At 53.8% G+C, this 20,310-nt stretch overlaps 1 protein-coding gene across 9 annotated transcripts in view; it reads left to right on the plus strand.

Moving 5' to 3' along the window:
• The window catches only part of PCNT (pericentrin), a 129,981-nt gene that overhangs the window by 68,385 nt on the left and 41,286 nt on the right, over positions 1–20,310 (plus strand). For 5 of the 9 annotated variants that reach the window (XM_045776971.2, XM_045776972.2, XM_045776968.2 and 2 more), the window contains 14 exons: positions 1,795–1,955; positions 2,169–2,407; positions 3,934–4,096; positions 4,640–4,852; positions 8,061–8,093; positions 9,425–9,654; positions 10,603–10,719; positions 10,832–10,849; positions 11,527–11,733; positions 13,182–13,352; positions 13,588–13,740; positions 15,005–15,097; positions 16,653–17,471; positions 18,438–18,629. In XM_045776971.2, the coding sequence (XP_045632927.2) occupies positions 1,795–1,955; positions 2,169–2,407; positions 3,934–4,096; positions 4,640–4,852; positions 8,061–8,093; positions 9,425–9,654; positions 10,603–10,719; positions 10,832–10,849; positions 11,527–11,733; positions 13,182–13,352; positions 13,588–13,740; positions 15,005–15,097; positions 16,653–17,471; positions 18,438–18,629 (2,809 nt within the window). The remainder of the gene's footprint in view (positions 1–1,794; positions 1,956–2,168; positions 2,408–3,933; positions 4,097–4,639; positions 4,853–8,060; positions 8,094–9,424; positions 9,655–10,602; positions 10,720–10,831; positions 10,850–11,526; positions 11,734–13,181; positions 13,353–13,587; positions 13,741–15,004; positions 15,098–16,652; positions 17,472–18,437; positions 18,630–20,310) is intronic. The other 4 variants (XM_045776970.2, XM_045776975.2, XM_045776977.2 and 1 more) reach the window with 2 other exon arrangements.

Below are 20,310 nucleotides of genomic sequence, written 5' to 3' on the forward strand. Positions count from 1 at the left end.
TCTGCTCTCTCGCGGGTGCTGGTCCGCGAGTCCTTCTGCTCTCCCGTGCAGGTGGCTACCGCTTCCCGGCACCCGAACGCAGCAGCTCCCTCCCCCTTCTGTTTATCTTCCGATATCTGTGCGCAGCTTCACGGCTCCCCGCTTCGTACCTCAGTACTCAGCGCTGGAGATGTTCGTTTGTAGAGATCCAGATGCATCTTCCTGCGTCTCAGGCTGATTCCGTGAATGTTCGGGCTGGTCTGGTACCCATCCAGCTCGACTCGGGACCAGCTGAAAGAGGGGTCCTCTACTCCTCTGCCATCTTAACTCTTTTTTTTGGGGGGGGGAGTCTTATTTAAGAAGGTCCTACTCTGGGACCATACAGATCTTCTCTCCTGTGGTCTCAGAGCTTTATTTCTGCTTTTCGCATACGTCTGCCATGTGCCAGGGGCTGCTGAGTTATCCGTTTATTTGTACCTGATGTCAGGAAAGTCTCCTTTTTGTCTGAGCAGCTGGCTCAGCCTCGTGTGTTGGACAGTTCGGCTTGCGGGGGGCCTTTCTCTGGACCCCTTTCTCCCGTGTTCCATCCGCTGTCTCTGTGCAGTGCCTGGCAGTCCTGTCGCTCTCTGCTGCAGCCCCGGACCCTTGTCCACAGCAGCTCCTGTGCATGTGTGCGTCATTGAAGGTCAGGAGAAACCAGGCCGTGGCAGGCAGGCCTCGCTCACCCCTGCACTGGATGTGCAGAGAATGGGCATCCTTGTCCTTCTGTCCAGACCTCCTTGAATTCTTCTCATGGTTTTAGAGCTCTGCGTGAAGAGCTTATGTGTGTTTTTAGCACTGGTTTATAGCTGTCTGGTGGTTCGATGCTGTGCCTCCCTTGTCCTCAGACACCAAGGCGAGTGCGGGTGCAGCATGACCAGCTCCACACACGGGAGACACATGGCAGACAGCAGAGGATTCCAGGTGTTTGGGAGATGTGGCCAGCTGGGCGAGTGGCAGCTGCAGACTCCCCGACACCCACAAGAGTTCAGCGTTTTTGAGGGTCATCGTGGGGTCTGGAGCCATCCTGGCCTGGACAGGGTATGAGGAGGAGGTGGGGCCAGCTCTGAGGGTGACTTCTGTTTTCTCAGAGCAGAGCTGACCCCTGGGCTCCCCGACCCACCATATCCGCGGTCATCCTCGTGCCTGCCTCCGCCCACTCCCCCCACAGGGCCACATCCTGTGCCTGCCTGCCCTCAAGCTCTTGGTAGCCACCTCTGGTGGCCTGGTCAGCAGCAGGGAACCGTTGGGCCCCCAGCTATTCGTATGTTCCATAGTCTGCCCCGCTGCTTCCTTCCCACCCACCCTTCCTGTGTCTCTCCCCTGGTTCCTTCGCTCTGTAAGGGGCAGCTCTCCATGCGTTTTGTTCAGTCCAGACCTTGTCCCAGGCCCATGGTGGGTTTGGGAGTATGTGAATGGATGGGGGTAGATGAGCCTGTCTCCTGCCCACTTGGCCTTGGCATCTCCTGGATGTGAGGACCCTGCATCGGCTCCAGTTTACACACAGATGGCAGCACTTTGCCCCCAGCTACGTCCTGGACGGGGTCCCTGTGCTCTGGACAGAGAGGGCTCTCCTCCTGCGGGTCAGAAAGGCTGCGAGTAGGGACAGGAGCCCATTAAATCTAGCAATAAGATGATGTCTTGTTAGAGTGAAGAGCAGCCCAGAGGTTTGGTCTTGTTGGCAGAGCTGCCCCCTGGGCTGTGCCCCTCTTGTCTGAGTCAGACAGGGTTACGGTCATGGCTGACAGCCCATTGTCTGCTGTGTGCTTTGTTCAGGAGAGCGCTCCGAGATGCTCTGCGAAGGCTGCTCAGTTTGTTCGGAGAGATGCTGAAGGCTGCCATCACCCTGAAGAGCCGGATCGGCGAGCGGGTGGGGCTGTGTCTGGAGGACGAGGGCCTACCTGATGTGCAGTCCGGCGGCCAGGCCCTGTTTGCAGGTGAGTGCCAGGACAGCCCTGAGCCTGCAGCCCCGGGGCCGGGGCACTGGGTGCTGTCCTCCTTTCCTACGGGGGCTGAGCTGGATGAGCTCCCGAAGCTTGAGATGGGTCATTGTCTTTGGGACATGGGTGTGCTCGTCCTTCGACAGCACTGGTCATGTGAGCTTGTTTTCACGTGGCATATGTAGGTGTCTGTGTTTGCTCACTTTGCAGCACCGGTGCTTGAAGAGACGTGGCCTGGGTCCGAGGCAGCCCTGCTGGAGCTGGACAGGACTTTGCCTGAATGTGTGGAGATGTCTTCAGAGGCTGAAATTAGCAGTCACATCTGTGAAAGCTTTTTCATGAGCCCAGAAAGTTCTCTGGAGTGTGAGCAGCCAATTAGGAGGATTTACCGGAGCCTTGGCCTGGCGGTGGATGGCCTGCTGGAGCTGGCTCTGGACTCCACCAGGCAGGTGAGGCCTGGCTCCACGTGCGTCCATCTGTGGCCCTGTTTTGGCTCCTGCTAGTGTTTCTCTTTTTCCGGGAAGGATAATGGGTTGACTAAGCGGATAGGTTGGATTGTTTCCTGACATAAGCTTCATAGATGAGGCTAGCACAGCTCCCAGGCACTCTGCTGGGTGCCATACACATGTGTTTCTGATTCTTGACTGTGACCTGCAGGGTGAGAAGGGGCGTTGGCTCTTTCCGGGTGCATCTGTCTCCTCTCGTTGTTCTCTCCTCCTTTGGGCGTTTGGGGGAAGAAACTCAATTCTGGGTGTGCACCTCCCTTCCTCTCATATTGTTTTGATCTTCTGTTACTACCAATGATATTCTTCTGTGTGTTTTTCCTGAACCGAAATTCTGGAAGTAGTAGGCTTACTGCAAGTGGAAAGTAAAAGCTGAGTGTCAGGTCAAGGACACATGGTTCAGTCTCTCGCCTTTACTCTGCTTCACCTTCTGCACCATTTTAATTTCACATTGAATATATTTATGTTAGAGATTATCACCAGCAAAGGGAATTATATTTGTTAACCTTTTAGAACATTTTAGACAGTTGAGAGACATTAAATATGAATGTATGAAAACCAGTATAGATTCTTTTTCCCGTCCAGCCCAATTAGAAAATAAGCATTTTTAGCTAATGCTGTTTACATCCCAGAAATCCTTGAGTAAGTTTTCCCTATCTGGTGAAAGTATGAGAAGAGGGAGCCTCTGGGCTGTTTTCAAGGGGAAACCAATAGATGCCCTCAGAGGCAGGGTCTGGGGAAGCTGGAGTTGCATTAAGTGTGAAGGAGGTGGAGGGAGGCCCAGGCTAGGTGCTCAGGTGTCTGTCAGCACAGCTGCGTGTAGGTGTTTGAGTTCAGAGGTAGTCTGGGCCCTCCAGCCTGTAGATGGCCTGGGGAGCCTCAGGCTGGGCGGGGGAGGGCGTGGCTGCCAGGAGAGGAAGGTGGGATTGGGGCCTGGAACTGAGCCAGGCCTGGCTGGCATCAAAGGAGGCCCAGAGGGGCCTTGTGGTGACTGAGTCAGGGAGGGTCTGCAGGTGGTAAAGATGCACCAGGCCCCCTGCCCGCAGTGGTTACCAGCCCAAGGAGACTTTCTTCCCACCCATCCCACCCACGGCCTCCCCATCTTCTCCTCCACCGGTGGAGTGCCAGGTGGTCATCCCTGACCAGGTTCTAGAATCTCTATGGACAGTTTTCGTGACCTTTGAAATGCACCTTTTCCTTAACAGCATTACTGTGCAGATATGTGGTATCGATAGTTCGTAAACATGTGACTTTTCTGTGCTGCGTTGTGTTTGCAAAATTTTTCTTTCTTGAAAATTGTTGAATGGGCAGATTTGTCTCGTAACTGACGCAATATTGAACGTCAGTATTGTTTCTTAGAGAGTACTTGTGGTTTTGTCAGAACTCTGCGTATGCCAGAATTCTTGTTCTTTTGGTGTTAACGTAAGCTTTATTTTGACATGCAGTTCCGGTGTTCAAATGTGTTTTAACAGCTAGAGGAAGCACGTCAAATCCATTCTCGTTTTGAGAAAGAATTTAGCTGTAAGAACGAGGAGACCGCGCAGGTCGTGAGAAAGCACCAGGAGTTACTGGAGCGCCTGGATGAGGAGAACGCGGCCCGGTCGCGGCTGACGCTGGAGCTGCACCAGGCGCAGGGTGAGCGTCGGCTGTGGGCAGGAAAGGCTGCAGGAGCACACAGGCCAGAGGCACGTGGTGTAAATAGAAGGGAGGTATTAACACAAGTGTTAAAAGCAAGATGTAAAACTAAAACAATGCACGGTGTGAGGCCTCAGCGACTTTCCTCAGTGACCCAAATTACAGGCGCAATAGCGCTGCTTCCCCAGCTGACAACCTCAGCGTTGCCTTGTGTGGTGAGGTGAGTGCCAGTCTTCTCTTCACAGGCAGTGGGTGCCCCAGAAAGTGACATTTGTGGTCCGTCTGACCTCCACGCCTCTGGTGCCTGGGCACCCCCTTGTGCCGAGTGCTGGTGTGGTGTGGGGGTGTCCTGTACGTGTCACCTTGTCCAGTGGCTCCTGCACCTCCTGGGTGCACCAGCCCTGTGCTGTCCATCCAGGAACGGGACACAGGCGTGACCACTCAGCTCTCACGTCTCATGGCTGACGTCTCGCTGGGGCTGGGATGCCCTCGTCTGGCCCATCTTTGCTCCTGCCACAGCTGGATCTCTCCCCGTCTCCTCAGGCATCATCGAAGGGTTCAAGGTGGAGAAGGCCAGCCTGCAGGAAGCTCTGGGCCAGAAGGAGACGGCCGAGCAGGGCCTCGCTGTCGAGCTGGAGAGCCTGAGGCAGCAGCTGCAGCGGGCGACCCAGCAGCAGGCAGAGCTGAAGGAGGAGAACTCTGTCCTGTGGACCCAAAAGGAGGCCTTGGCTGCAGAAGCAGGAGAGAGAGAAGCTGGTAAGAACTGCTGGCTCTGGGGTCGAGGCAGGAGCTGCGAAGGGCGGGAGCAGGGGCAGCAGCCGAGCTGTCTTCTACCGATGCGCACTCTGCTGGCGGCAGAGGAAAGAAGGCGGGAGCCCTGAGCAGAGGGGCCTTCATGCGTGCCGGCTGGCACAGTGCGTCCGGGGTTGCTGCTCTGGTAGAGAGGCTGGTCATCCTGGTGGCCACTGAACCTTCTTAAGCCTGTGTGAGGTCAGAATCGCCTCTGGCAAACAGGAGGCTACTGAAAATGTCGCTGCTTTCGGTGAAAGCTTTTTGCTGTTTGAGGCAAGTAGTCAAGACTGTGGGAAAATGCGGGCTACTTAAAATTTTTATTTAAAATTTAAAAAAACAGCGTAATGTTAACCTTAAGTAGGAAAACATAGTTGTAATGAAAGTTTGTTGTGATTTCAGGTATTTAAAGTATTTAAAGTATGAAAGTGAAAGCATGAAGAGTTGGGATCCTTGAGTTGCCGGGTGGCGCCGTCCTCAGGGGCAGAATTGCAGGAGGCACCTCCGTGTGGGTTCAGCCTTCCCCCGAACCGCGTGTCTCACGCCCTCGGCTTCTCCCCAGCTTCTCTCCTCACCTGCCCTCACCCCGGCCGGCTTCAGTGCGCATCCCCGTGCTTCCGCGCCCACTGAGGCCGCGGCGGGCCTGGAGCGAGCTGCCTCTGCCGCCTGGGTTTCTGGCTCGCGTGGGTCGTAGTGCACAGGTCTCCTTTGTGGCCAGCCTTAGCCGTTTTTGTGCCACCCCGAACAATTCGGGAAAGTCATTTTTCTTTTCCCCAGTTTTTTATTCTTTTTAATTTCCCTCAGTATACAACCAGCTCTTGGGGTTGCTGGGCATTGCCGTTTTCTTTGTCTTCCACTCATTGGTTTTGGGCCTTGTCTTTATTCTTTCTGGCCTCCTTCATCCCGTGAGCTCTCTTGGGCGGGCGCTTACTTGTGCTGAGAGGTGCGTCCCACAGCCGTGGTTTCTTGAGGTGCAGTGAGTTGTCGGTGGCTCTTGGTTTCCACCCACATGGGATGTTCCGGAAGGTCTGTGTGTAATCATTCCAGACTTCTTCTTGCTCGGCTTTCTTGTGATAACATCTGTCTACCTATACATATCTCTGTCCCTTTTCCACTTTTTGAGGTAAACTTCTGATGTTGAAAACTTAACGTGGCCTTGTTTTTTCTCTGGTATGTCGTTTTCACTCTTTAAGTGTCTTTCCACCTCCAATTGTGTCTCTTGTGGATTTCATATTAATATGACTTCTGAGAAACTGATCCACGGTGTCTTCTGTTAGTTTCGTGGCCCACCACCTCTCGGTCCACCTGTGCTCTTTCTGGTGATCCGTTCTGCTTCCTGTGTCTCTCTCGGTGGAAGGCACTTCCCTCTGCTGACCGTAAGCTGTGTGTCTAGTTCTCCTCGTATGTCCGCTCTGTCCTTGTTCAGGCCCATGTCTTGTGTTCGCCAACCCTGCGCCTGTCCCATTCTCTCCTGCTCCCGTCTCTGCCCAGTGCCCAGCCATGCTGGTGTCAAGCGAGGGTCCATTCATGCGTGAGAGCATGTGTGCCCGTGGGCAGTTGTGTTAGCAAGCATATGTGTGAGCGAGCCTGCGTGTGAGCCTGTATACAGCACAGGAGTGTGGGTGTGTTGCTCTGTGAGAGTGCACGTGTGCAGGTGTGCTCGTGTGAGTGTAGGCACGTGCGTGTATGTGAGCGTGTGTGAGCAGGCACGTGTCGGGGAGGGGCGAGTCAGCACCTGTGCTCTGTGGATCCTGTGCCTCGTGTGGGGCCCCTTCCGCTCGTTTTCAGGTGTTACTGCCCCAGCCTCAGGGTCCGTGGGGTGGCTGGGCCCACACCCCATCCACCGAGTTACCCTGTAAACGTGTGTACTCCAGGGTGTCAGGACTTGAGAGCTGGGGCCTGAGCAGCCGCATAGCCCTGTGCTGGGGGGCAGCCTCGTCTTCACTACCCACGGCCCGAGTGGTCCCATCTCTGTGAGGTCCGTCCCCAGCGGCTCCGCCATGCCTGGGCCTAGCTCCTCTTGCACGTTTTCCTGAGGCTGTGGACATAGTTGCCCTTCGCATCTCTGGTTACCCCTGCGCCCAGAGCCCTGGCGCACCTTGGCAGAAGCGAGAGTGGGGCCAGTCTTTGCTCCTTCCTGTTGTCACTCCTCTGGGGTCCTCTGGGATCCTGGTTGGCTTTCTTCTTATATTGTTAGCTCCAGCTGAATTTCTCGTCTGACCTCTCTTCCTTTCCCCTCACCCACCCACACAGTCCTGTGCTCCTGTTCGGGGCTCACGCACGCTTACGGTGTTCAAAATGCTGTCCAGAGCGCCTGGTGGCTCAGTCAGTTAAGCATTGGACTTCTGATTTCGGGTCAGGTCATGATCTCAGCGTGGTGAGCTCGAGCCCCACGTTGGGCTCAGCGGGGAGTGTGTTTCTGCCGTCTCCCTCTGCCCGCCCACCTGCTCACACTCACATGTGTACGTTCACGCACTCTCTCAAATAAGTAAATCTTTAAAAATAAATAAATAAATGAAATGCCGCACAGCACCTCCTGACCTTCCCTGACCTCGCGCTCCCCCAGGTACAATCCAGCACGTAGTCCTGATTCTGCCTGGGGTCCTCATGAATGTTGACCGACTGTCTAAGAGCTTTTGGAGGTCCTTGGGCCTTGTGGGAAATTCAGCTCTGCCTCGCCTGTTTGCAGGTGTGTGGCATGTTACGTGGCTGCTTTCAGGGCAGTGTCTTCTGTCCCACGTGGGTTTTTGTCTTCTTTAAAAGTCAGGGCCAAACTCTTCGGCCTCCAAGACCTGCTGCAGCCCGAAGACTGCTCGTCTGCCTGGGCTACTGCACAGAGTAGTGCAGGTGGGTACGACCAATGGCACGTGCCCTCGGTCCTGCAGGGTGGCAGTCCACGGCAGAGGCCCTGGCACGCCACCTGCTGATGAGCGCCAGCCTCTTGGCTGCGTCCTCACATGCAGAAGCGGCGGGCACTCCCTGGAGCCTCTGGGAGGCATCACACCCCATTTGTGAGGCTCGACGTTCAGATGTAGGGCGACCCAGACGTTCAGACCATCATGGTGGCATTACGGAAAAGCGTGGATGTGAGAGACTGTCCAGGACCACAGACGTGCCCTGGAATCCCGCTCACTTTCTGTTTCCACGTCTGAAAATGCTGTGTTTTCGTCCATAGGCATTCCTGTTCCCATAGCACACGAGGACTCAGGTTTGTAAACTCAGTCCAGTGATTGCTGTGTGAGATGAGCTGTGTCTGCACCAGACTGCCCCAGTTTTTTACTAAAGAGGAGAAATACTTCAAGGCTTTTGTGGCAAACTGTTAACAAAAATGCCAACTTTAACCTTGCAGATTGACCCATGAAAATGCGCAAGCGTTTGTCCAGTGATGCTCTCTGCGGTTACTGAGCCGCAGCTCGTGCTGGTTTGCAGGGAACCACATCTGGTGGTCGATGCATTGTCCTTGGGCCGGGGCCAGCCCTGGGGGCCCCGGAAGTCTCGAGGGAGGGGCTCAGGGACCCTGAGTGGAGCTCCTGTGCCGCTCCGACTTCGTAGGTGGCCCTCAGCGTGGCCTGAATGGCCACATGACACCTTCCCCTCAGTGCCACCTGCATGGGGCCATGTGTGCTGTGGCTGGGTGCTCCAGGGGTGGGAATGACCTTGTTCTAACTGCATGTTTAAGGTAATTTACCCTAGGTGCCGACTTACTAGCATGAGAATTGATTGGGAACGTTGTTTTTATAGAACTAGAGGAGTTTTGAAAGCTCATAAAATGTAATGAAAACTTACGAAATCAAAATTTCAGTTTGGGGATAGTTTGAACACTTGGATTCGTCAGAGGCAAGTCTCCTTTATTATGATGCTTATGAACTTACAGTCTCCACTCGGACTGCGGCCTTACTGCCTAGTTAATTTTAGATTGGCTTTTGACGCACTTATGCCTGGACCCTTCTCCCAGACGCTGTCACAGCCCCGGGTGCACAGGGAGCACATTATACATCAGGGCTCGTGTTCCCTCTGATGAAGGTTTTAACTTACATTTTTTTCCGTACTGGAGAATATATGTAACGTCATAATTCCTAGAAAATTAACTGATGTGTCATTTGGAAGTACCAAGATATGGTTTTCTCAGGCTTTAAAGTTTTTTTTTTATTTTAGCCAATCTTAATTTAAAAGATGTATTTTTTTCTTTTTTCTAAAGTACTTGACTTTATTTTCAGTGGGTATTTGGCTAAGTGGTGGCTGTTCGGGTGTGAGCTTAGTGTCTGACAGGGCACAGGCTCACGCTGGCTTGCAAGTGCATGTTCTCCCCCGGAGGTGTCCCCTTGTTTCCGTGGGGTGGGGTCTGGGAGCCTCGGGGATGCCGTGCCCCTACCCAGGCTTTGGGCTGGGGCTGCCAGGGAGGCTGGACGTGTATGTGCTCTCTCTCCAGAAGGCCCTGTCGTGTGGGGCACCTGCCGTGCATGTTTCATACTTCTGCTTTAGTCCAAGTACCCGCCCTGATCCGTGGGGCTCTTCTCCCTGTTTTCTTTGTATCTTCAGCTCTTCGTAGGGAAGTCGAATGTCTGACCCAGGAGCAGTTGGAGGCCAGGAAGCAGTCTGAGAAAGACCGAGCAGCCCTGCTTTCCCAAATGAAGGTTTTCGAGGCCGAGTTGGAGGAACAGCTGTCTCGGCATGAAGCGTGTGCCAAGCAGGCTGAGGAGCTCTCCGGGCTGAGGCAGCAGATGGCGGCTCTGGACAAGCACCTGCGGAGCCAGCGCCAGTTCATGGACGTAAGCATCTTGAATACGCTCTGCTTGTGTCCCTGGACGTTGTCTCTGCAGCATTAGGGCTAGTGAGCGGCCAGGTTGTTGTGGTCCCTTTGCTTCTTCGTGCGCATCTCGGGGGTTGTCGACATGCTTCTGTGTGTGCACTGGATGCAGGCTCTGCACGCCCCGCATCCCCCAGTCAGGCCCGAGCCGTCTGCTTTCTGTGGCTGTTCGTTCGTTCTGTCATTCTTTCGTTCGTTCTGTCATTCTTTCGTTCGTTCTTTCTCTCTTTCTCTTTTTCTCTTTCTTTCTTTCTTTTTTCTTTCTTTTTTCTTTCTTTTTTCTTTCTTTTTTTCTTTTTTTCTTTCTTTCTTTCCTTCTTTCTTTCTTTCTTTCTTTCTTTCTTTCTTTCTTTCTTTCTTTCTTTCTTCTTTCTTTCTGATTTTATTTATTTGAGGGAGAGAGCGAGCGCACAAGCTGGGGGAGCAGTAGAGGGAGCGAGAGAAGTAGACTCCCCACCGAGCAGGGTGCCCCTCGTCAGGCTCAATCCCAGGACCTTGAGATCCTGTCCTGAGATGAAGGCAGATGCTTAACTGACTGAGCCACCCAGGCGCCCCGTGGCTGTTCTTTTCTGTCCACAGGTGCCCCCCCCCATGGCTGTTCCTTTCTGTCCACGTTCCCCAGCCCCCCGCCCCCCCGTGGCTGTTCTTTCTGTCCATGTTCTGCAAGTCCCCTTTCATTACACCCGCAGGGTCACCTCTTCATTTAGCTCTGTTCACAGAGTGCCCGTGACTGTGAGCCCATTTCCTGGCTAGTGGACACGTGTGTGAAAGGGAAGGGCTGGCAGCAACGTGAGAGGCCTGCTGGGCAGTCAGCGTCTGAGCCGGTGGTCCCCCTTCCCTTCGGAAGCAGAAGTGCTGTGTCCCAGCAGCGCTTCTGAGATGTCCTTGCCGGCTGCCTCTCTCTCCATAGGAGCAGGCTGTTGAGAGGGAACACGAGCGGGAGGAGTTCCAGCGGGAGATCCAGAGGCTGGAGGGGCAGCTCCGACAGGCGGCCCGGCCACGGCCCCGGGGCCCCTGCGTCAGTGACGTAAGTCAGCCCGCCACACGCAGTACCCGTCCGGTAGCCGTTCTTTATACCGTTTTAAAGACTTAAACTTTTGAATACTTTTTTCTTTCCGTGTGCGTGAAAACGACGGCAGGAGCAGCTGGATGAGGAGGTACGGCATGCTGTGGGCCTGCGTGGTGGGCGCTGCCTCCCACCCTCCCTGTGCACGAGCGACGGGGAGGGCTGCTGCACGCGGGCCTGTTTCGTGCTTGTCTTGCTTGCTTCTGCTTGGAGCCGGACCTGCCTGGCATGGCTGTAGTTGATTTGCTTATTCTTTTAAAAGATGGAGCATGTTTTGAGATGATCGTGGATTCATTTTCAGTTGTGAGCAGTGAGACAGTCGTCCCGTGTACCAGGCTGACACCCACAGAGCTGGAGCCCACAGCACGACGTGGGGTCCCCCTCCCACCCACACGCCTGTCCTCTGTGCTGCTTGTGTCATTTCTCCACAGTTACACAAGCGGACCAGGCAGTGTGAGCCCGTCTGGGACTGCCCTTCTCCCGGCCCGACTCTGGACCCTGCCCAGGGTGCTGCCGTGCCTGGCGTTTTTCTCTTTTATTGCCCAGGAGCTTTTCTACTGACAAAATTAACTTCGTTTTACTAATACATATTGTATTAATGTTTTTCTGCATCACAGTTTCACCACGATCTCTCACTCAGCTCCTGGTGCCGCCTCCTTGTAGACAAATTCGTCCGGGGCCGGTGTTCGCTCAGCGTGGTGTGTGCATGCTTACTGGGAAGGTCACTGTTTTCACTGTTGTAGTTCTCAAGCATTTTCGTTGTTTTAGGTTGAATTGTTACAAGAGAAGTTGAGAGAGAAGTCAGAAGGGTTTAATGAGTTGGTTATAAAGAAAGAGTTGGCAGACAGACAAATGTTAATGCAGGAAGAGGAAATCAAACGTCTGGAGGAGACAAATGCCGGCTGCAGAAGAGAGGTGGCCCAGCTGCGGGAGGAGCTGGAGAAGCAGAGAGACGCGGTGAAAGCGTTGCAGCAGGTAGCAGTCTGTGCCATGCTGGGGGCTCCGCGGGGCTGGTGGGGCTGAGCCCTCCCGCGAGGGCCGCTGTGCCCGCATTGTGCCGGGAAGACCAGGTGTCAGCGGGACCGCAGACCGGCCTCGCTGGCGTCCACCCTGACCCCTGCTTCATCTCTTCTACGAGGAGCATCGCCTCGTCTCCTGTGCTGCCAGTCCCCAGCTGCACACACTTTGCTTCACTTCCAACCCTTCCTTCTGGTCACCAGGCAGAAGCAGAGGTTCCCCACACGCCCCGCAGCCCTCCTGTTCTCAGCAGACCCTGGCGGGGTGCCTTGTAGCTCCGTTCACACACCGTCCACCTAGAGATGGTCTCAGCCCCCACGGGCCAGGGGCTCAGTCCCTTCAGGGGTCACAAGTCCTGTTGTATCAGTCGAGGTTCCCAAGGCCCCAGCCTCAAGGTTACTAAAAGGGTACTTGAAAAGTGAGGGTCAGTGAGAACCTTTACTTTGGGATCAGTTTTGGCCCTAAGATAAGACTGGCTTCCAGAAGGAGAGTTTTTATCGAACATGCGGACGGGGACTGTTAACTGAAGTCAGGCTCTTCTGGAGGACGAGGACTGTCTCGGGAGGGACACCCAGCCCAAGAGCGGTGCCCTGCCCCTGCTCTGGCACCTTCCTGTTCTGGCTCAGGGATGGCTCAGTGCAGGGCTGCTGCATCAGTGCCCCCTGCACCCTTCCTTGCTCCCTCCATCCTCTTCCCTTTTTCCCCTTCCCTCATCCCTCCGTCCCTCCACCCTCCACCTCTGCTCTCTCCATCCCTCCTCCACCCCATCCCTCCATCCCTCCTCCCTCCACCTCTGCTCCCTCGTCCCTGCTCCCTCCACCTCTGCTCCCTCCATCTCTCCATCCCTCCATCTTTTCTCCCTCCTCCATCCCTCCCTCCTTCCTCCTTCCCTCAGCAAACACCTCTTAAGTTTATTGGGTGCCGCAGGTATAGAAAACGCCTTTCCCCCCCACAAAGTTGGACCACTTACGTAACTCCTCCACTTAATTTGTTGCGACTGATTTTTCCATAACGAATGTTCTTTGAAAACTTTTTAATGGGATGTTAATGTGTGTAATACAGACGTACAATGTCATTGTCAGCCATTGCCTTATTCTTGGGCAAATTCTTTACGTTTTTGTCCCTTTTTTTGGTCACAGCCAGTAGTCTAGAGACTGTTTTGCACCTTCTTGAGTAATTACCAGTGGGATCGCAGGCACACACTACAGCTCTGTGTTTGGGATCCCATCTTTCACCAGGTGGATCTCTGCTCTGGAGCATGGCCGGTCTGTGGATCACACATCTGGCGTGCACAGGTCTGCTTGGCCGAGTGCCGGGAAGATGTGAGGACGCTGCGCTCACAGCACACTTTGAGGCCCCTGATTCCTGAAATACTTACCTAAATTAAATCCTTTTTCCTTCGTCAGGATAAAGAGGCATTACAGGAGCAACAGATGAGCAACTTGCTTCTAGTGTCCACACTCCAGTCTAAGCTCGACGAGGGCAGATGCCCTGTGCCTCCTGCAGGTGGCTGTCCCGATGGCCCAGACGTCCAGTTAGAGGCAGTGCGGAGGGCGCTCCAGCAGCGAGAGAGTGAGGCGAGTGTCGGGGGCTCTGAGGCGCTCCCCCTGCTCTGGGGTTGCTGCTGAATGCAGGGCACCCACCTGTTCTGGGAAGTGGTTTGTGACTGCTGTTACCTTCGTAATTTTAACAGTTACAAAATATTAATAACTCCTCGTGACATGTACTTTTAAATGTTTTAAAGTAATTTTAATAATTATCGAGGGACTTAGAATATTAGATAATCTTTAACATTTTCTGTTTTAATGAAAGGTTTTGGACTTAAAAGAACAATTAGGAAAGATTAAAGAGGACTTAGTCAGTAAGAGCAACGAAGTGCTGCATCTGAACTTGGAGTTGGATGCACAGAGCAGCCGTGCCGCCGTCAGCGTGCGAGGACTCCAAGAGGAGAATGCCAGCTTGAAGGTAAACTGGGGAGACCCGCCCAGACACCTGAGTTCATGTTGGTTACGTCAGTGCTGCGGCCTGCCCGGGGGCCATGGGTCACGGGCGCAGACATTGTGAAGACCAAGGGTGGCCCTCAGCCACCGTTTCAGGAGCCGCCTGCCTTCTGTTCTGAGGTCGACGGCTGGGGCGGCTCTGGAATGTGCACCGGGGAGCGGAGCCCAGATCCACCTTGACAGGTGACGATGGCCTGCGTCCCTCTTGAGCCATCCTCTGTGTCCTGCTGGTGGCTCTGAGAGCCCGGTCTTTTGGAGGACGGTTGTGAGACTCACAGTGCAGGAGAGACACACCACTCTGATGGCAGAAACTGTGAGGAGGAAATAAATCGTCACCATTGACCCAATTTGGGTCATTAAAGGGGTACCCGTTCTAGAAGAGGTGACTTTTATTAAGTAGTTGCTCGTTGTTAATCCTTGCTATGAGCAGGATGAAAAAGAGATTGATTGTAGAGTGGGCGTGGGGGCAGAAGGAGAGAATCTCCGGCAGACTCCCCGCTGAGCGCAGAGCCTGACATGGGGCTTCGTCTCACAATCCCAAGACCGTGACCTGAGCTGAAATCAAGAGTGGGGCGCTTAACCGACTGAGCCGCCCAGGCACCCCGCCCCCGCAAAAAAAAGAAAAAAGAAAACAACTCCATTTTTAAATCTTCTCTGTTATCTTAATGTAATGTGCTTTAGTAGAGAATCAGCGTTGTAAAGAAACGGCCTCAGTGCAGAGCCCTTGCCTGTGGCGCCCCTGCAGCTGTCGGGTGCCTGACCTGAAGGCTCTGGGAGACGCTCAGGGCGTGTGGTTCGTGTGAACCCTTCCAGGCTGTGTGTGATGTCAGTGAGAACGGTTTTAGACCAGTCCCAGGCAGCAGGTGTCTTTCTGTTGGGAATTCCTCCTTAGTCAGTAGGAAACAGGAGATATTTCAACGGGAAACCATTTTTTTTTTTTAAAGATTTTATTTATTTGACAGAGATAGAGACAGCCAGCGAGAGAGGGAACACAAGCAGGGGGAGTGGGAGTGGAAGAAGCAGGCCCACAGCGGAGGAGCCTGATGTGGGGCTCTATCCCAGAACGCGGGATCACGCCCTGAGCCGAAGGCAGACACTTAACCGCTGTGCCACCCAGGCGCCCCGGGAAACCATTTTCAAATGGAGTGTTAGTCTTTCAAGCTGCAGGTTTCTGAGGGTGCTTCACATCTGCCAGGTCACATTTTGTTGGCATTGTTGCATTTCCACAGGCATTTCTGCAAAACAAAGAAAAGGAGATCATGTGTGTGAGCGAGCAGCTCGAGGCGCAGCTGGCCGGGATGGGAAGCGGTACTCTCAGCGAGGTAGGCCTTTCCTGGCTCTGGACGCACCCGACCGCGGTTCGGTGCTGGAACTGCACTCGCTGAGGGAGAAGTGCCCCTTGTGACACCACGGCTGGGTCGACTGCACCCCTGCTGGCCACCCTGGGGGTGGGTGGCACTCAGGCCTTGTCATCTCCGCAGTGTCCTGTGTGGAAAGGAACTGCCTTGCCCAGAGCAAGGAGCGCCACACACGTTCCAGGAGACCAGACGTGCGTGCTCTTAGCCCGTGTGTCCACCCATGTTCTCAGTTTCCAGCCTACGCGGTGTTCTTTTTTTGAGCAACCCATGTTGTCCCTCGCCAGCCTCCACCTGCCCCGTCTGCCCTGTACCCAGAGGACTCACCTTGGATTCTAGCGTTCTACGCTTTGAACACCTTCATGTGCCGGCTTTATATTGGTGCTGTGATTGTGGCTGCTTTGTAGCGCGTGCCTTTTCACGCCCGGTCCTTAGTGCAGTGAGTGGATAAAGCCCACGTATGTGGGACAGTCACTCTCGAGACTCCTGTCAGTCATCTGTAAGTGGGGAGCACATGCGGGCTGGCAGTGAGTCTCGCCTCACCCGCCAGAGTTCCCTTCGCTACACGGCACGTAGATGCGTAGACGTGTGTGCAGTGGACCGCTGATCCCATCTAAGCCACAACCAGAAGTTCATCTGTTTTCCTACTTTTGTTTTCAGTATTGGGCAGATTTGATTTTGAGCGTAAAGGCATTAAGTGGTACTAGTGAAACCAAGAATTGTTACGAAACCCTCCATTTGTAGGAAGTGAACACTGGACTGTAAGAAATTGGCTGAGGGCTGTTAACTGGAGCATGAATTGGTTAGTTGCTGCTAGGGGTACAATCTTACAAGAATGGAGTTTGGAGCTATATTGATAACCGTTCAATCTGATTTTCCATTTACTGTCTTTGCAGTCTTGGCCGGATATTTAACGTCTGAGTCAATTGTGTTATCTTCGGCGCATGTATACTAACAGTTCTTACCTTAAAATTGTGGAGGATGGCGTTAAGTGGCACGAGTGCAAGCACTCTCCGAGGTCTGGCGTGGCACGGTGCTCGGCCTGAAGCAGTCGTGGCGGCCGTGACAGGCCCCACGGCCCCACGCATGCACCTGGCTCAGTCCTGTCCGTCAGTAGTGCTAATTCCCAAGCCCGATTTTCTTACTTTATTCTTATTCTAGTGTTAGAATGATCCTTAAAATCTCGTTAGTAATTTCTATTTATAATTTATGTTTAAATACTAATGAAACCTGCATTCTAAAGCTGGCGACATTAGTATGGAGGTGCCACGGAGAAGTGGCCAGTTTGCGCTCTCCCGGCCCACAGCGCTGGTGGCACAGTGTGTAACCAAGTGTCCCAACAGGCAGTGACGCAGCAGCTGTGACTTCTGAGCGGTTGACACACCTGACGGAGCCGGAATGCAGCATCTGGGTGTTTCCCAGTGTTACACATTCCCGCAGCTGTGAAGTCATTCGCAGGCTGAAGGAGAGAAGTTCTGAAGGTGAAACATGTTTCTCGCCTCTGAATGTGCTTTTCCCTCAGGTCCCGTATGACAGAAGCTCCGAGATCGAGGAGCTGAGGTCCATCATTGAGAACTTGCGAGAGAACCAGCAGCGCCTGCAGAAAGAGAAGGCGGAGGAGATGGAGCGGCTCCACGAAGTCATCGAGAGACTGCAGAGAGAGCTCTCGCTCGGGGCGCCCGCAGTACACGGGGCTGAGGTCAGCGAGCTGCTGGGCGACCCCGCCATGGGGCCAGAGGTGCTGGCGACGGCGGGGGCCGCGGGCCGGCTGCTCTCGGAGCAGGAGCGCAGGCACGGCCAGGCCCTGGAGGCCCTGCAGCAGCGTCTGCGGGCTGTGGAGGCGGCCGCCGCGAGGCAGTTGGCCGAGCTGGAGCGCAGCGCGGCCCTCAAGGAGGCTGAGGTCCAGGGCATGGCCTCCCAGATCCAAGCCTTCGAAGCCACCCTGAAGGCAAAGGAGGCGAAGATCGCAGAAAGGGATTTAAAGATCAACGCTATGAAGCAGCAGAAGTTGGCGCACTCCGCAGAGCTGGAGACCATCCTGTCAGCCTTCTCCCGCTTCCGCCTCGCCCTGGAGCAGCAGCCCCTGGCCGCCGAGGACGAGCCCCCAGAGCTGCAGCGGCTCCGAGCGCAGTGTGTCCGCCTTAGCCGCCAGCTGCAGGTGCTGAACCAGCGGTTCCTGAGGTGCCAGAAGGAGCTGGACAAGCAGCAGGCGTGTGGGGCCCACCTGCACGCTCCTGTGGAGAGTGGCTCCCTGGGACAGGGCCTCAGGGCTGAAGAGACCTCGTGGGACGAAGAGTCGCAGCAGGATGCGGGCCGCAGGCACCTGCCTGCAGACCCACAGGTGGGCCTCGCTCCCTCTTGCTGGTTTGCTGGAGGTGTGGCGTCTGTGCACAGGGAGCTGGCGCCTGCTGGGGGAACGAGATGCACATGGGGGCGTGGGGGTGTTCACGGGGCGCCGGCACACACTGGGCGCCGATAAGAGGCGCCGATAAGAAGCCCTGACCTGGAGCACTGGGGCTAGACCAGAAGTCGTTGAAGGTTCTCTGCGGGAGAACTCACCGTTCCTACTGTTTTCTCTTTAAATTTGAACGAGTGTCCTTTCCGTGGCAGGGGGCGGCCCGGTTTCCGTGGGGCGGCTCCTGATGCGATAGGCGGATCTGAAGCTAGCGGCTCCTGGGCGCTTTTAGGGTCCGGAGAACCTACACAGTGACGCAGTTGCACTGTTTCATACAGCTTTAAACCTACTGTCATCGTAAGTTAGTTAAGGTTTTCAAGGTCCCGTGATTGGGAACATTCGATGAGATGGAGATGGCTTTGTGTGTGTTACATAGGCTCCCTGGATTTTCCTTACTGGTTCTAATCAGTTGCTCTGTTTTTTTTTAACACTGATTTCCTGTGGAAAACACTGTAAGCTCATTTCGTTTTGGGACATGCTGCCGTTTGGTTTTGAGTAGAAGTCACGGTTTGCTGCCTTTACCCCGTGCCGTGCCGTTTCCAGGTTGTCGAGCAGCTCCCATTGGCCCGTGCTGCGTTGGGGTGGCCCGGCTACTGCTGTGTCCTGGGAGCCCCAGGCCGGGAGCACATCCTGAGCTGCGGTGGCAGTGAGCGGGCAGCAGGACTGTGGGGCACAGCTCTGGTCTGATGTTCTTCGTGATTTAGGAGATGGGGGGACGCTCCCTCGGGCTTCTGCTGGCTGATGCGCCGGCTCCAGAGCTCCAGGGAGCTCGAGGCAGCCCAGGGACCGCGCTCAGTGCACATCAGACTTTATCTTCACGAGCATTGTCGTTGTTTTCTCTGCTTACTGTAGAGTGCGGTTAATGACGACTTGCAGCCTGCCGAAGCCCCGGTGTCATTAAGCCACCCGGGTCTGCATAAACAAGACAGCGTGATGTCGGTGCTGGCGGTCTGCCAGAGGCAGCTGGAGTCTGAGCTGCTCTTGGTGAAGAAGGAGATGCACTTGAGAACGGAGGACCGTGGCAAAGCGCCAGGAAGGATGAAGGTACTTGGCCACATGGCCGTGCTGCTGAGGGGCAGAGACGTCACTGACATTTTTGCAGAGGTGACATGCACGTTACGTAAGACAGCAGATCGGTCGCGTTCTTATAGTCGTCTGTTCAGATCTGTTCTGAAATTCCTGCACATTGTATTTAGGTGTTCTCTGGACATGCACATTTCCCATGGTCTTTTCAGCCTGTGAAAAAAGGGCAATCGGTCGCTTCTCCCGTAATAGAAGTAGGATTTAACTGGGCTCAAGGCCTGTCTCTAGGGTTTTCAGGGGAGGGCAAATTGTCCACACAGCTGCTGTGTGGCTCAAGGCCTTTATCACCGGCGTCTGTTACTTTGAAAGGCACGGTAATCTGGAATGCAACAGTTTGAAAATTCTGATCACCAGGAAGCAGCCACAGGAGAGCTGACTTTTCTTTTCCTGGGTTGGGAAGGCTGCACATTGGCCACATCAAGTGTTGCAGGGTCGAGATGTTCTGAAAATCAAAAGTGGCTGGCTGGTTTGGAAGTTTTCCTAAGTGCAGAGGCAAAGTGTGCTTCGATCTACAGCCTGCTTGGGCCCAAGCTCTCTTGAGCCTCCAGTAACCCTGCTGGTGTAGACGCTGCACGGTTTGGCAGGACGTTCCATCTCTCCCTTCCCGGGACCTCTTCTGTGATGTGCTGTATGCACCACGTTCCTGTTGTAAAATGAGAAGATTCTGAATTCTGCAGGTATGGGTCCAGTGGTTTCAGAGGACGCATGTGGACCATGCTGCGATTTTGATAGAAGATACGTGGGTCTGGTTTTATGTTTATCAAATCCCTGCAGGACATTTAATTCTGTTTGGAGAGGACTTTCTAACTCTATGCAGCAAACTTCTCTCAGCGCCCTTGGGATAAGAGCATTTGTTTGAATTCTTAAGGGAAAGCTCATCCCTGTGATTCTGAGCTGGTTGCCAAATTCTTAGAAGTTACACACAAGGAAATTGTAGATTTATTCTATAAATTACGATTTTATATTTTTCTCTCTCTTTCTCTCTCTTCTTTCTTTTTCTCCTTTCTTTCTCTTGTTTCTCTCTCTTCTTTCTCTTTCTTTTTTTTCTTTTCTCATATTTAAGTGATCTCTACACCCAACGTGGGCTTGAGCTCACAACCCTAATATCCAGAGTCCCATGCTCCCCCCACTGAGCCAGCCAAGTGCCCCACATCTTAACCGTTTTTTTTTTTTTAAAGATTTTATTTATTTGAGAGAGAGAGAATGAGCAAGTGAGAGAGCGGGAGCGGGGGGTGGGGGAACAGAGGAAGAAACAGACCCCCCCTCTGAGCAGGGAGCTCGACATGGGGCTCGGTCCTGGGACTCCAGGATCGTGACCTGAGCTGAAGGCAGCCTCTTAATAGACTGAGCCACCCACCAATACCACATTGTTTCGATTACTGTAGCTTGGTTATAAGTTTTGTAATCAAATAGTTATAAGTCCTTCAGCTTTGTTCTTTTTCAAGATTGTTTTGACTCTGAATTTTAGTGTGTGTTTTTCTGTTTCTGCAAAAATCCTCCTTAGAATTTTGATAGAGATTGTACTGAATCTATAGATCACCGTTAGTATTGACATCTTAACAGTATTAGGTCTTTCAGTCCATGAATGTGAAGTGTGTTTCCATTGATTTGTCTTCCCTACTTTATCTCAGCAGTGTTTTAT

Source organism: Ursus americanus, chromosome 4 (assembly GCF_024610735.1).
Source record: "Ursus americanus isolate L20-20 chromosome 4, mUrsAme1.1.p, whole genome shotgun sequence".
NCBI lineage: Eukaryota > Metazoa > Chordata > Mammalia > Carnivora > Ursidae > Ursus > Ursus americanus.